The sequence below is a fragment of the Phyllostomus hastatus genome, unplaced genomic scaffold, assembly GCF_019186645.2.
Source record: "Phyllostomus hastatus isolate PE091 unplaced genomic scaffold, TTU_PhHast_1.1 phas_contig_147, whole genome shotgun sequence".
Lineage (NCBI taxonomy): Eukaryota > Metazoa > Chordata > Mammalia > Chiroptera > Phyllostomidae > Phyllostomus > Phyllostomus hastatus.
The window spans coordinates 6,452,608-6,466,000 of NW_025333603.1; the positions used below are offsets into that span (position 1 = coordinate 6,452,608).

The 13,393-nt window shown below is 37.3% G+C and overlaps 1 protein-coding gene across 2 annotated transcripts in view; it reads right to left on the bottom strand.

Annotated features, from left to right (window-relative positions):
• Positions 1–13,393, bottom strand: part of ZFYVE9 (zinc finger FYVE-type containing 9) — a 126,992-nt gene that overhangs the window by 53,195 nt on the left and 60,404 nt on the right. Inside the window, exons 5-7 of one of the 2 annotated variants that reach the window (XM_045856665.1) lie at positions 7,459–7,558; positions 4,912–5,088; positions 3,127–3,296 (exon numbers count right to left, since the gene is read on the bottom strand). In XM_045856665.1, the coding sequence (XP_045712621.1) occupies positions 3,127–3,296; positions 4,912–5,088; positions 7,459–7,558 (447 nt within the window). The remainder of the gene's footprint in view (positions 1–3,126; positions 3,297–4,911; positions 5,089–7,458; positions 7,559–13,393) is intronic. The other variant, XM_045856673.1, reaches the window with a different exon arrangement.

Sequence of the window (13,393 nt, forward strand, 5' to 3'; positions counted from 1 at the left end):
AAATAAAATCTTTAAAAATTTTTTATGTATGTGCACATGTGTATAAATGACATTTATAAAGAACATTATTGGGACAACTGAGCAAATCTACATATGGACTATATATTAGATAACAGAATTATATGTTAATTTTTTCTCATATAATTCTATTGTGCTTATGTAAGAAAATATCTTTGTTTTAGGAGACATAAACTGAAGTATTAAGCAGTGAAGTACAACTAATCCTCAAAGGGTTCATCAAAAAAAATGAGCGTGTGCCCTGGCTCGTGTGGCTCAGTGGATTGAGTGCCAGCCTGGGAACCAAAGGGTCACTAGTTCAATTCCCAGTCTAGGGCACATGCATGAGTTGCAGACCAGGCCCCTAGTATGGGGCACACGAGAAGCAAATACACATTGATATTTCTCTACCTCTCTTTCTCCCTCCCTTCCCCTCTTGTTGGGAACCGCCCTGCCTGGTATCAGAAGCTGTAACCCCTGCCTAGGCTAAGGCTGAGGGAACGTCCTTGGAACCGTAAGCCAGCCAGGAGACAAAAGCTTATCTCCCTGGCAGGAGCACTGCTTCTGCTGCTTCATTCATAACTGGACCCCAAAGCTTGGTCGGTTAGCCAATGATGGGTAAGATTCCCTAAGGGGGGAACGACCTAAGACAGGCACGATCACATGGGAGGCCCCCAAGAAAGGACTTTGGGGGCTACACCAAAAGGGGGTGATGGACCCTCGCTCCTCGGCTTTGACGTAGCCTGAGTCCTTATCGTCTGGGAGAAAATCTCCTTATCTCTTGGTTGCCTTAGTTCCCTTGCTCCACCTAAGCCTGAAACAATGACAGGGTGGTGCAGCTCTGTGCTGAAAAGGGTGGATTCCCCGGGTGATCAGGCCTAAGAAAGAACATGTAAATTCCTGTGAAACCTTCTTTGTTTAGAATGCTCTCAGTTGAATGAGAAGGGTCCAAGGAGGAAGTTAGTTTGTTCCGCAAAGTTTTACAGCTCTTTGATCCTGACTCAAAATAAGCCCTCAGATTTCCTTGTTATCTACTGTTTGATCCTTACTTCTTAGCAATGAGTAATGAGCTTTTACCTGAATTCTTATGCAAACAAAACCAATAAAAAGCCTCTCCGGAGGAGGAACAGCACACTCTTCCCACCAGGGAGGGTGGCCAAGGTGCTCCCCATGTGAGGAGTGGCCCTGCTGTTCCTATTCCCCCACAGGGCCTGGTTGTCTCTGTGTATGTTTTCCTTGCGTTTTGACGAGCCATCCGCAGCGTTTTGTGATCACTGCTGGCCGGTGACCCATGCATCACCCTCTCTCTAAAAATGAATAAATAAAATCTTTAAAAAAATGAGTGTGCGTGTAAGGGTTAATGTAAATGTGGCACAATGGGAACAGTTGGTAAATGTAAGTAAAGAGTATACGGATGTTCACTGTACTATTCTTGTAACTTCTCTGTGAGTTTAAAATTTTTCCAAATAAACAACTGAAGGAAAAAGAAGGAACCTTCTTGACAAGTTGCATGCAAGATACAAAGAAGAAGGACATAGTCCTGGCTGTCACTCTCTGCAACCTTAGAAACTGCATCCTCCCCAACAAAGACTTATATTTGAAGATAGACAGCACGTGGTTTAATGTTCATTCACCAAACAGAAATGTAGCTCTGTATGTCAATAAATCTAATCCTGATAACATGCAATTTCAGTTACAATAAAATTCACAAGTTATGTAAATTCCTGAAAGAAAATTCTTGAAAGATAATTACTGAACATAAATGTAATTAGTAACTAAGAATTCTATGAAAACTTCAAGAGTAAAAACTTTATCCAAACTTTGATCCTTTTGTTCTATTTCTTTCTTTTTTTTTTTAAAGATTTTATTTATTTATTTTTAGAGAGGGAAGGGAGGGAGATAGAGAGAGAGAGAAACGTCAATGTGCGGTTGCTGGGGGTTATGGCCTGCAACCCATGCATGTACCCTGGCTGGGAATCGAACCTGGGACACTTTGGTTCCCAGCCCGCGCTCAATCCACTGAGCTATGCCAGCCAGGGCTGTTCTATTTCTTTAAAAAAGATGGACACATACTTAGGTGGAATTAATGGCTTTGACCACCAAATTCTAGGAGACAATCAGCAATAGAAAAGGTCCTACTGTATCAAAGAATCCTATGTGTATAATTTCTCATTTTGGCCCTAGGAGACTCTGTTTTCTCACTGACTCCAAAAAAAAGTAGCTATTTGTCCCCTTTAGAAAATTAGGTTCCAAGGAAAGAAAATCCCATTAGCCCCCAAAATTTGACCAGTATATGCTACAGAGACATCACAGAGGTGACAACACAGTATGAGCTAGTTTCCTTAGGTAAATAATGAGTCTTATATCCATTAAGTCAGTGATTTTTCAACTGATTTTTAAGCTTTGAGATCCTTTTAAAAATCTTCCATTGAAAACACAACTGGTATAAAAGAAAAAAGTGAAGATGGCTGGATTGAAGAGAAAGGAGTAGAGGGATTCCTCAGCCACCTTCACATTGCTTGGCCCTTCCTCACCATGGCACTCCCAAGGGGCTGCCATGAAACCTGGCAAACATCGTTTGAAAACCAGTGTATCAAGGGGCCAGGGTTCCCTCTGGCACAACCCCTAGCTACAGTGGCAGTCTAAGCTCACCTTACGTAACCTTCATAAGAATCTTTCTCCTGAAAAACTTCCAAATACAGAACAAAGAAGGATACCAGTCTTGCCACAAATATTTTAGCCCTATACATACACACATGGGTGCACAAGCATACATACACAAGCACTAAATTATATCCAAATCTATAGGGTTCAACAAAAAGGACACTCAAGTTAGAAAAAGGCAAGACAGGCCCTGGCTGGCATGGCTCAGTGGACTGAGTACCAGCCTGCAAACCAAAGGGTTGCTGCTTTGATTCCCAGTCTGGGCACACGCCTGCATTGTGGGCCAGGTCCCCAGTAGGGGGCATGCAAGAGGCAACTACACATTGATGTTTCTCTCCCTTTCTTTCTCCCTCTTTTCCTCTCTCTAAAAATAAATAAATAAAATCTTTTAAAAAATAACAAGACGGAAGCAGCACATGCTGAGTAAGTAAGTACTCATTTTTAGTTGCCATTTTATTTTCTTACCTCTGCTGGTAAAGGACTGGTAGTTACTGGCTTGACTGGGTCATGTGACACAGCCAGGGTTCCTGCAGAGGAAGTTCCATTCATTGTTAATTTGGCTGCATCAGCAACTTCTCCATTGGGCAAGATCCCATCAGCAAACCAAACTCGCCTCTGCTCTCTGGGCTGAGCCACTTGAGGAGCCAGAAAAATAAACAGGCATCAATGTGATATCAATAGCATTTGTAACATCAAAGAAGAGAAGGTCACCAATGCCAGATGCACCAAAAAAATCACTATTTAGCATTTTATAATTAGAAATATCAGAATTGTAACTGTGTGTAAAAGTGGTTATAAACTAATAAAATATACATTTAAATACACTTTACTTCTATAACTTAAATGTAAAGATTTAAAACACTTGGTTTAAAATATTAAGAATTCTTAAATACACCTATAATTATATCACACTATGCCCCATATCACTAAAAGAGAAACTAAAGGTGTTTTAAGTGCTTAGAAAATAAATTAATAGCAGGGAAATAATATCTAGCAGTAGACATCCACATCTCCTAAAAGTATGAGGTTCCACAGGAATTAAATGTCTGGAAAAGTGCTATGGTAGTTTTAAAGGACAAAAGATGCACTGAAGAATGCTGAAGAATCAATTAATCAAGGAAGAGTTGGCATGGATACATAAGAACTGGGAAGTAAACTGACCAGCTCTTTGGCTAATGTGCAACTGAAGAAGAAAAAACTGACCTGGCAGTGCAAAAGCAGCTGATGCTTTAGTAAAAGGACAGGGGAAAGGTGGAAAACTGAGTCTGATGAAATAATCTCTTTAAATCCAATTTCGGATATCAATTCAAGTAGCCAAAACAAGAGAGACTAGGGAAGAACAACAAAAATGACAAATGAAGTAAAGAGAATACAGATGTTGAGAAAGAAAGCCTGAACTCATAAAAACAAAAAGAGTATCATTAAGGAATGATCTGAAGAGGGGAAATGGGGAAGATTATGACCATGTCAATAGAAGGCTTTGATCGTCAAAAGGTAGGAGGACTATTTGGGAAGGGGATATTAACTAGACAAAAAGATATAAAATTAATAAAAGAAGACTGATTTTAATTATCAAGGGAAACTTCCTGATAAGATCATTTTAAGGAAATATATAATTGTTACTTTTACCACTGATAATCTCCTGAATTTACAAAGTGCCTTTCATCTGACAATATCATACTCAAAAAGATATAATTAAAATAAGTTGAACCTATAATTTTCTACCTATCATGTGATACAATCAGAATTAAAGTTCTGGATTTTATAAAGGTCTGTGTACCTAACACAATATTTCCATATTTTTATATGGACAGATTAAAAATGAAAGGAGAAAATGGCTATGTATATGCCAAAAAGCAATGGCCTGGTCAGAAGGAAGAACTCTCATTTTCATCACTTACTGAACTCCTACAAAGAACATTAAAGTAGACATGAGGTTAGGATTTTTCAGGCAGACTTCAAAATCTGCATCTCTTTTCAAGTATAAGCAGTGTAATTACTCCATTATTAAACTGGAGAGAATACTGGCATATTTTTAGAGGTGCCTACAAAATATCAGGCAACACAATATTATTCTTTACTTGCCCAAAAATAGTCTCAACACATTTCTCACCTTGTTCTTCTACTTTAATAACCATCTAAAGGGACTTAGCTGCAGTGTTTTAAAGACTTGTGCTGTAAAATCACATCAGCACCTTTTCAGAGGAACTTGGTGAGGAAAAAGAGAGAGAATAGCACATGATTCCCTACCTTCTGCTCCAGGGTGCTTTAAAACTCCCACAGGTACCATCACAGTGGGAGGTGGAGAGCTCAGGGCTCCTGAGGCCTGAGCCTGCTGCAAGGGAGGGATAGTAGAACAGTATTCAGCAGGATTGTTAGGGTTAGGGCTCTGGCTTGAGGCACTCATCATGTTCTCCCAGGCTTGAGCTAAAGCAAATACAGACACAATCAATGTGAATGGATTGCAAAATATGGACATCAAGACCTCCACAATAATGGATAAACAATGTAGCTCCTCCTCATTAACACTCATAGTATGTCTCTCTCTTCCACCTAGGGAAGGTATCAAGGAGATAAATAGTTTTATTCAATAAAAGAGACCAGTAAGTAAACTATTTGAAAGCAACAAATAAGAATTACATGATACTTCTGATACAAACTGATAGGTCAGTCTGAGGTTAATGACTAGGCCCCTGGCTTTTTTAAAAGAGACCATACATTCCCTTACTAAGGATTTGGAACTGGAATATCATTTAGACATTTGGGGTTGGAGTATGTAGGTTTAATATTCAATACATTTTGTAAAGTTCTATTAAAAATAAAAATCAGGGACTAAAATAGCATGACTCCGCTGTGTATTTTTGTAACTTCTAAACTTTTAGGTTCTCCTCTTAGTCGAGGTAAAATCTCATTTGAAAAATTCTGAAGCCTAAAGCTCAGGAGAATGCATCTCAACATTTTTGTGAATTCTGCCTTTGTGAAATCATCACCCTGTGTACAAGCATTGAGCATAAACAACCACGTCACATCTTTGGTGTGTCTCAAAAGCACATTTGAGCATGAAAATATGCCAATATCATATAAGTGTCATCAACCAGTACAAATGCTCATAAATGTGTTAAAATACTGTATACTCTATAGTTTAACTAAATATGGACATATCAACTACCGCCTTTAAAGTAAATAAGCTGAAAGATGCTACAGAAATGAAAGATATCAACTTTTATATCCAGGTTCAGGTAATATCACATACCCAGGAATAGAAACCACCTGACTTTTTGAACATCTTTTTTAAAATCTTATTCAACATCAAAGAATGATCCGTAAGATTTTGAATATTTATTGCCTCCAAACTGCAGGACAAGGCTAAAAACAATAGTTCCTTTGAAAGCATTGGCAGAAAGAGGAGACGAGAAAAGGAAAAGGGGATAGGAGACACTGAAAAGCATCAAATTAAATTTCCAGTAAAAGACCGGGCTAAGCCATGCGAAACGAAAGACACTGGAAAAACCAGGAAAAGTAGATTACTGTAGGGTCCCATTAAGGGCATACTTGCTTAATAAAATGTAAGTAGTCATATGAATTCTCTGCCATTTCCTTCATCTTTAGCTTTGCCAAGTTTAAAAAAAAAGCTATCGAGCTGAAAGATCTCATCAAATAAAAGAGGTACTGGGAACCGTAATTAAGCAGCATGCTTTTATCTGTGGATATATGTCTGAAAATGAAAGCAGGAATAAAAATCACCAATTGAGCAACAGAGCGAAATAACCACCATCTAAAAAATGACCCTCAGAAGTAAAGAGAATGAATTCATATTTGATCAAAATTATAAGACTTCAGAAATGGGAGGAAATTGGGTGGCTGATAGGAGATTAGAACAGATCAGATTAACTGACATGCAATAGGTTAATAAGCCAGCAACAGGAAAACATCACTATGAGCAACGCAGACAGACAGAGCAGCAAGGGCCTCGACCAGATAAGTTTCAGCTTCCAGGAGGCACAGTACACTACCCTGGCACAAGCAGCAGTGGTGTCCAAGTTCAACATTTTATGTCTATTAGTAGTTGTTCTGACAACTGTACAAAGAATCACTCAAAGAGAAAAATACTACAGCCTGATCAATCATATCTGTTTACAAGAATTCTCTGGGTGGTCTTTGTTTAACTTAACTAAAATGTCGTTTGATTCACTTCCAATCCTGTAAAAGAGGAACACTGGATAAGCTATATTTACCTTTTCCAGGCCATATTCTTTTTCCATATAACTAAATTCAAAACCCTTATCCTTATGATAAATTTAAGTAGTATTAAGGAGACAACTGACAGAGAAATGTGATTTTCTATTTGATCTTGGATGCTACAATATTTATTTTTAACAAGGTAAATGAAACAAGATGTTAATAAGAATATATTCTAAGTTATTAAGATACTTCCTAGAAAGAGATAGCTTCTCTAGAAAAGCAAACCTCAGTCCAATTTTAATCCTTCATCCTCTAAGTGGTCAACAGCCCTACACCCTCATCCCACTCTGATCATTTCACATGAACATTAACAGCCACACGGTGCCACATTTCCACAAGAACTTCCATTCTTTCTGCAAACTCACCTGAACTTAGCATTCATTCAGTACTTTAGGCACAGGAATTCTGAAATGCTAAAATATTTTCAAAACATGGAAGTTTAGCTCAATATTTTCAGTTAAAGTTATGACATTTCAGAAGCTAAACAACTTGTAGAGAGAGGAAATTCTCTTGTTCTCCAAAACTGTGAATTCAACTTGTTTTAATAATACTTACCATTCATTAGCACTGAGTGGCAGATTACACATACTCTAGCTTCCTTTCTATCCATGTACAACAGTTTACATTTCAGGCTACAGCAGGAAGCACAGAAAACCTGCAGGAAAAAGAATATACTAAATTTACTTAGGGTCACAGTATAAAGGGAGTAAACCAGTACTGAACAACACTGGTTGATAGGAAACCTCATTTACAAAACTAAAAACTTCAAAGGAAAATGCATTGAAGAAATTGGACACAAGACCAATTCAAAGCAAGAGTGTGAGATTATATGTCTGCCAACAATAAGGAAAGTGAAAGTCTTGGCTGAAAATAAAAATCTTAGCCAAGATCAGCAAATACAAAAGCGGGGCGGGGGGGGGGGGGCGCGCCAGGGGGCGGAATCTGAGCTGCCCTTAGGCAAAATTCCCAAACACAATACCGAATAACATAGGCATTTATGGACAGTTACATCTGCTATTTCTGTTTGGAAAGGTAATATAGCAGGGTGAAATAAACAATGATTGGGAATTTCGGGCTTTAACTTCTGTTTTTTACTAGCCTTATGTGTGGAATAATAATCATACCAGCTGTTTTCACTAGCACCTTATTTCCACCTTCCAGGGTTGGCTCTCGATAATCTTACTTCTTTCTCCCTTCCATACCAGGCAACAAGAATCTCCTTAGCTCCCTGTTAAGAATTATTTTCTTGAAAACTCATCAGTCACTTATCACAGAGAGCTTCGCGCAAGCAGAAAACTGTTCTCAATAGGGCAAACTCTATACTACTCCTGTTCTTATGGCCAAGATGTATCCTATATCTGACAAAAATGAACCAAGAAATGAAGTCATATTAACAACAATTTGAGAGATCATTTTCTCTATTAGGCATTATTAATATGTCTAGCTATTATGATTACCAATCTACAATTTTCAGAGGCCTTACATTTTCAAAGTAATTCTGTGATGAAGGAAGAACAGGTGATATATTATCATTTCATCTCTCAGAAGAAACTGAGTTTGGAGGATTAAATGACTTGATCAAGTATAGAACAAACTGTAAAAATACTAGGCATTTTACATCTATTAGCTCATTTAACCTCAAAAATTCTATCTATGAGACACTTACTTATAATTAACAGAGTTAAACAAATATTAAGTAAAAGTGCTCAGCAGTACAGCTAGTAAGTTACGTTGTTTCTTCAGGCTCTGTTCTTACCTATTATGTACTGCTGCCTCATACTAATTCACATATTTCATTTTAATTTGATACTTGGCTATTCCTTCTCCTCCACCATGACCATATCCAGTCAGTCAATGGGTACTGTTGGTTTTCCCTCTTAAATAGTTCTCCCAAAATCCCATCACTTTCTCTCTATCATTAATGCTGTTGCTTTTTTTTAAGGACGTTATTACCTGGAGCCTAGAAGATCATCATAATCAATCAATTATTTGTCTTTCTAGCCTTCAAATTTTTTTTCCAATTCATCTTTTTTTTTAATCTTTTTAAAAAGATTTTATTTATTTATTTTTAGAGAGGGAAGGGAGGGAGAAAGAGAGAGAGAGAGAGAGAAACATCAATGTGCGGTTGCTGGGGGCTGTGGCCTGCAACCCAGGCATATGCCCTGAGTGGGAATCGAACCTTCGACACTTTGGTTCCCAGCCCACACTCAATCCACTGAGCTACGCCAGCCAGAGTCCAATTCATCTTTCACACAAATATGAAATGACAGAACTTTCTAAAAAGCAAATTTAATGATAGTCTTCCTCAAATCTTTCAATAACCTTTCTAATCAAGAGGTAAAACCAAAAGGTCATAATTTACTCATTTATTCCATAAATATTTGAGCCCTGACTATGTGCTGAGCACCACGCTACGCCACTGAGTGTGACAGTGAACAAACAGACATAGTCCTTGCCTTCATGGAATTAATGGTCTATGGAGGTTATAGTCTGAAATCAAACAATCACACAAGTAAATGTAAAATTACTTCAGAAAAGTGTATGGTAAAAAAGATCATGTAATCTAGGCTTCACATAGATTGACAAGGTCAGGGAAGGTTTTATTTAGGAAATGATAGTTAAAATCTTAAGTATGGGTCAAAGTTTTCTATGCATAAAATGGTATTCAGAGGTGAAATGATAATAAGCATAGAAAATGGCATGTGCATGGGTCCCCTTAGGGGAAGAAGCATGGCCCCATCAAGGAAGTAAAAAAAAAAAAGTTAATATGGCTAGAGGCCCGAGAGCTAGGGCTGCACGGGACAGTTCTACAGACTATATTAGTGATTTGGGTCTTTTCATTACAGCAATGGGAAATCACTTAAATGTTTTAATCAAAGGGAAAGATTTGACCATATATGCATTGCTACTGTTTTGGGAGCAAATGGAGGGGAGCAAGAATGAATTGGAGATGGTTCAACATGTAAAAATCAATCGATGTAACATACATTAACAGATGAAGGAGGAAAAACCCCACATGATCATCTCAACTGATACAGCAAAAGCATTTGAAAAAATTCAACACCCTTTTATAACAAAAACACTAAAAAAACTAGAAGTAGAAGGAAAATACCACAACATAATAAAGTCCATATATGAAACAGCCATAGCAAACATCATATTCAGTGATTAAATACTGAAAGGTATTTCCTCTAAGATCAGGAACAAAGCAGGTATACTAGCTTTCACCCCTTCCATTCAACATAGTACTGGAAATTCTAGCCAAAGTATTTAGGCAACACAAAGAAATTAAAGGCATCCAGAATGCGCAAGAAGAAGTAAAATTATCTGTTAGCAGATGATACGACTTTGTATTTAGAAAACCCTGAAGATTCCACCAAAAAGGAAAAAAAACTGTCAGAACTAACGAATTCACCAAAGTTGCGGGATACAAAGTTAAAGCACAAAAATCAGTTACATTTCTATACACTAATATTAAATAATCTGAAAAGGAAATTACAAAAACAATTTCATTTATTATAGCATCAAAAAGAATAAAATAATACACTGGATAAAATATCTGTGCTATATATAACAGACAAAGAGCTAAGATCCACTACATACAAAGAGCTTCAATAAATGAATAAGAAAAATACAAATTCTTTCAAGAAAAAGAGGCAAAGAGCTCACCCAGGTAAAATGGTCAATATAAATGGTCAACATATATAAAATGGTCAATAAATAAAGAAATACTGTCACTCATGACAATAAAAATTAAAAGAATGAGATTTTTTTCCTATGGTACAAGCAAAGATTAAAAAAAAAAACCCTTGATATTATCCAATGGTGGTGAGAACACAAAGAGAAGCCTTCTCTCATATCCTGCTGGTGGTAGTATAAATTGGTAGGTTAATTGAATAGTATCTTCAAAAATTTTAAGTGTTCATTCCATTTGACCCAGTACATGAGATTTTAAAGCTGTGTCCTACAAAAAATATCCACATGTACAAAGAAATGTATACAAAAATTATCTCTGTACAGCCTATAATAAAGGTTATAAACAACCCAGATGTTCATCAGTACAGGATCAATTAATTAGACTGCAGTATTGCCCATGAAATGGAATGCTTCAGTGTGTAAAAAGAATGAGATAGTTCTTTGTACTGACACAGAAAAGTAGAGGAAAATGGGTAACTTGGAGGATGAAAGTTGGATAGAAATAAGGACTTTTTCTTTCTCTATATTTTACATAATTTTAGGTGTTGGATAGGGATATTTTAACTTTACTTTGGGTAGATCTTTTTCTTTATTTAAAAAAAGAAAAGAAAAAATGATATTAGTTAATGTTGTGGTTCCATTTTCTCCCCCAAATATATATGTTGAAATCTTAAGCCCCAATTCTTCAGAATGAGACCTCATTTGGAGACAGGGTATTTACAGAGGTAATCAAGTTAAAATGAGGTCATTAGGGTGGGTTCCTAATCGAGTATGACTGGTGACCTTGTAATAGGAAAAATTTGGACGCAGTACATATACAGAGAGGATGCCACATGCACATAAAGACAGCCATCTATAAGCCATGGAGAAAGACATGGAACAGATCCTTTGCTCACAGCCCTCAGAAGGAACCAACCCTGCCATTGCCCCAATCTCAGACTTCTTTCCTCCGGAACTGTAACAATAAATTTCTGTTGTTCACACACTCAGTTACTGGTATCCTGTATGGCAGCTTTAGAAAACTAATACAGTAGGGAACTTTCAAAAGTAGAGGGCTTGTGCTTTAGGAGAATAACTACAAGTAAAAAAAAAAACAAAAAAAACAAAGAAAGATATCTTTAAAAAACCAAGGTAGGAAGCAGCATAATGTAGTTAAATAGAAATATCCAAGAATATCCACCCTTCTCAATATCCCATGGGCCTATCAATAGTGTGGAGGGAACATATCATTATGTTTCCAATTGGATTAAAGAAACACACAGAAGTTAGAGAAGCAGATGACTTGCCAAGAGACTACCTAGAATGGAGAGAAAATGGGACACAGGCAGCGGAAGCATTTCTGTAGAATCACCCACACCAGAGAAATACGTGAAAACTGAATGTCACGTACACTACAAAAACAACACTGGACAATGCTTATGACTGACACAGGTAGTGTCCCACAATACAAAATAGAAGGGAGACCTAGAAACACTGACCCTAGTTCTCAAAAAGACAAAGACTATGATGTAATGAAATACTCAGGTCAGACGAATTAGTACCCAAGTCTAATGGGAAAAATAGGCAGAAAAGATCTGAAGTAACTGAGCAAGGGTTAATAATCCTGGATTTAAAATTACTAGATTAATACTGAATTTGCCTGCCATGAACCAAGTTAGTCAGTGTTTCTCAAAAAAGGGTACTCTTGGCATTTTTGGGGTGGGCCAATTCTTCACTGGGCAGCACACTCTTGTTTCTCACAGAATATATAACAGCCCTGGTCCCAGATTACGAAATCCAAGTAGTGCCCTGGCTGATGTGGCTCAGTTGTTTAGAGTGTCATCCTATAAACTAAAAGGCTGCAGCTTCAATTCCCAGCTAAGGCACATATCTGAGTTACAAATTCAGTCCCTGGTTAGAGCATGCATAAAAGGAAACCAATCGATGTTTCTCTCCCTCTTTCCTTACCTTCCCCTCTCTCTGGAATCAATGAGCAGATCTTCGGATGAAAATAAAAAATAATTAACTAATTAAAAATAAAAATTGGTAAATGCCAGTAACAACCCCAGTAACTACGACAATAAAAAAATATTCCACCACATTCCAAACATCAACTAAGTACTTTCCCCAGTCTTTTGAGCTAGAAGCACAGAGTCAAGAAATGAAGTCAGTCTAGCCCTAAGTGTTGTGGCTCAGTTGGCTGGGTGTCACCCCACAAAGTAAAAGGTCACTAGTTTGATTCTGGTCAGGGTTGCAGGTTTGCAGGGTTGCAGGTTTGGTCCCAGTCAGTGTGCATATAGGAGGCAACCTATCGACGTTTCTCTTACACTGAAGTTTCTCTCCCTCTCTTTCTCCCTCCCTTGACCACGCTTTAAAAATAATTAAAATCTTTAAAATAAATGTTAGTTTAGAAAAAAAGAGAATTATTTATTTGTACACAAAACTTATCACACTGCTGAAATATCACACCCTATACTTTTATTATTACAACTAACACAATCTACTGCAATCTATTCTACTTATCCTCCATTTTCCCAAACTAGAATGTAAACTCTGTGGAGCAATGGACTAAAGTATTTTGATACTGATGTCACACTGAAATAAAATAGGCACTAGACAAAATTGTTTATTGCTCCTTGATCAGTCAAATCATTGTACAAATGAATACATGAATGAAGAAGCAAATATTAACATGCACTTATCTGGGCTGGGCTATATCGTACATGCTCAAATTCACAACTTGAACAATGACAAACACATTTTAAGCAACTTATTAATAACAGTGACCTCAAGTTTTACAGGCCAATGGTTATGA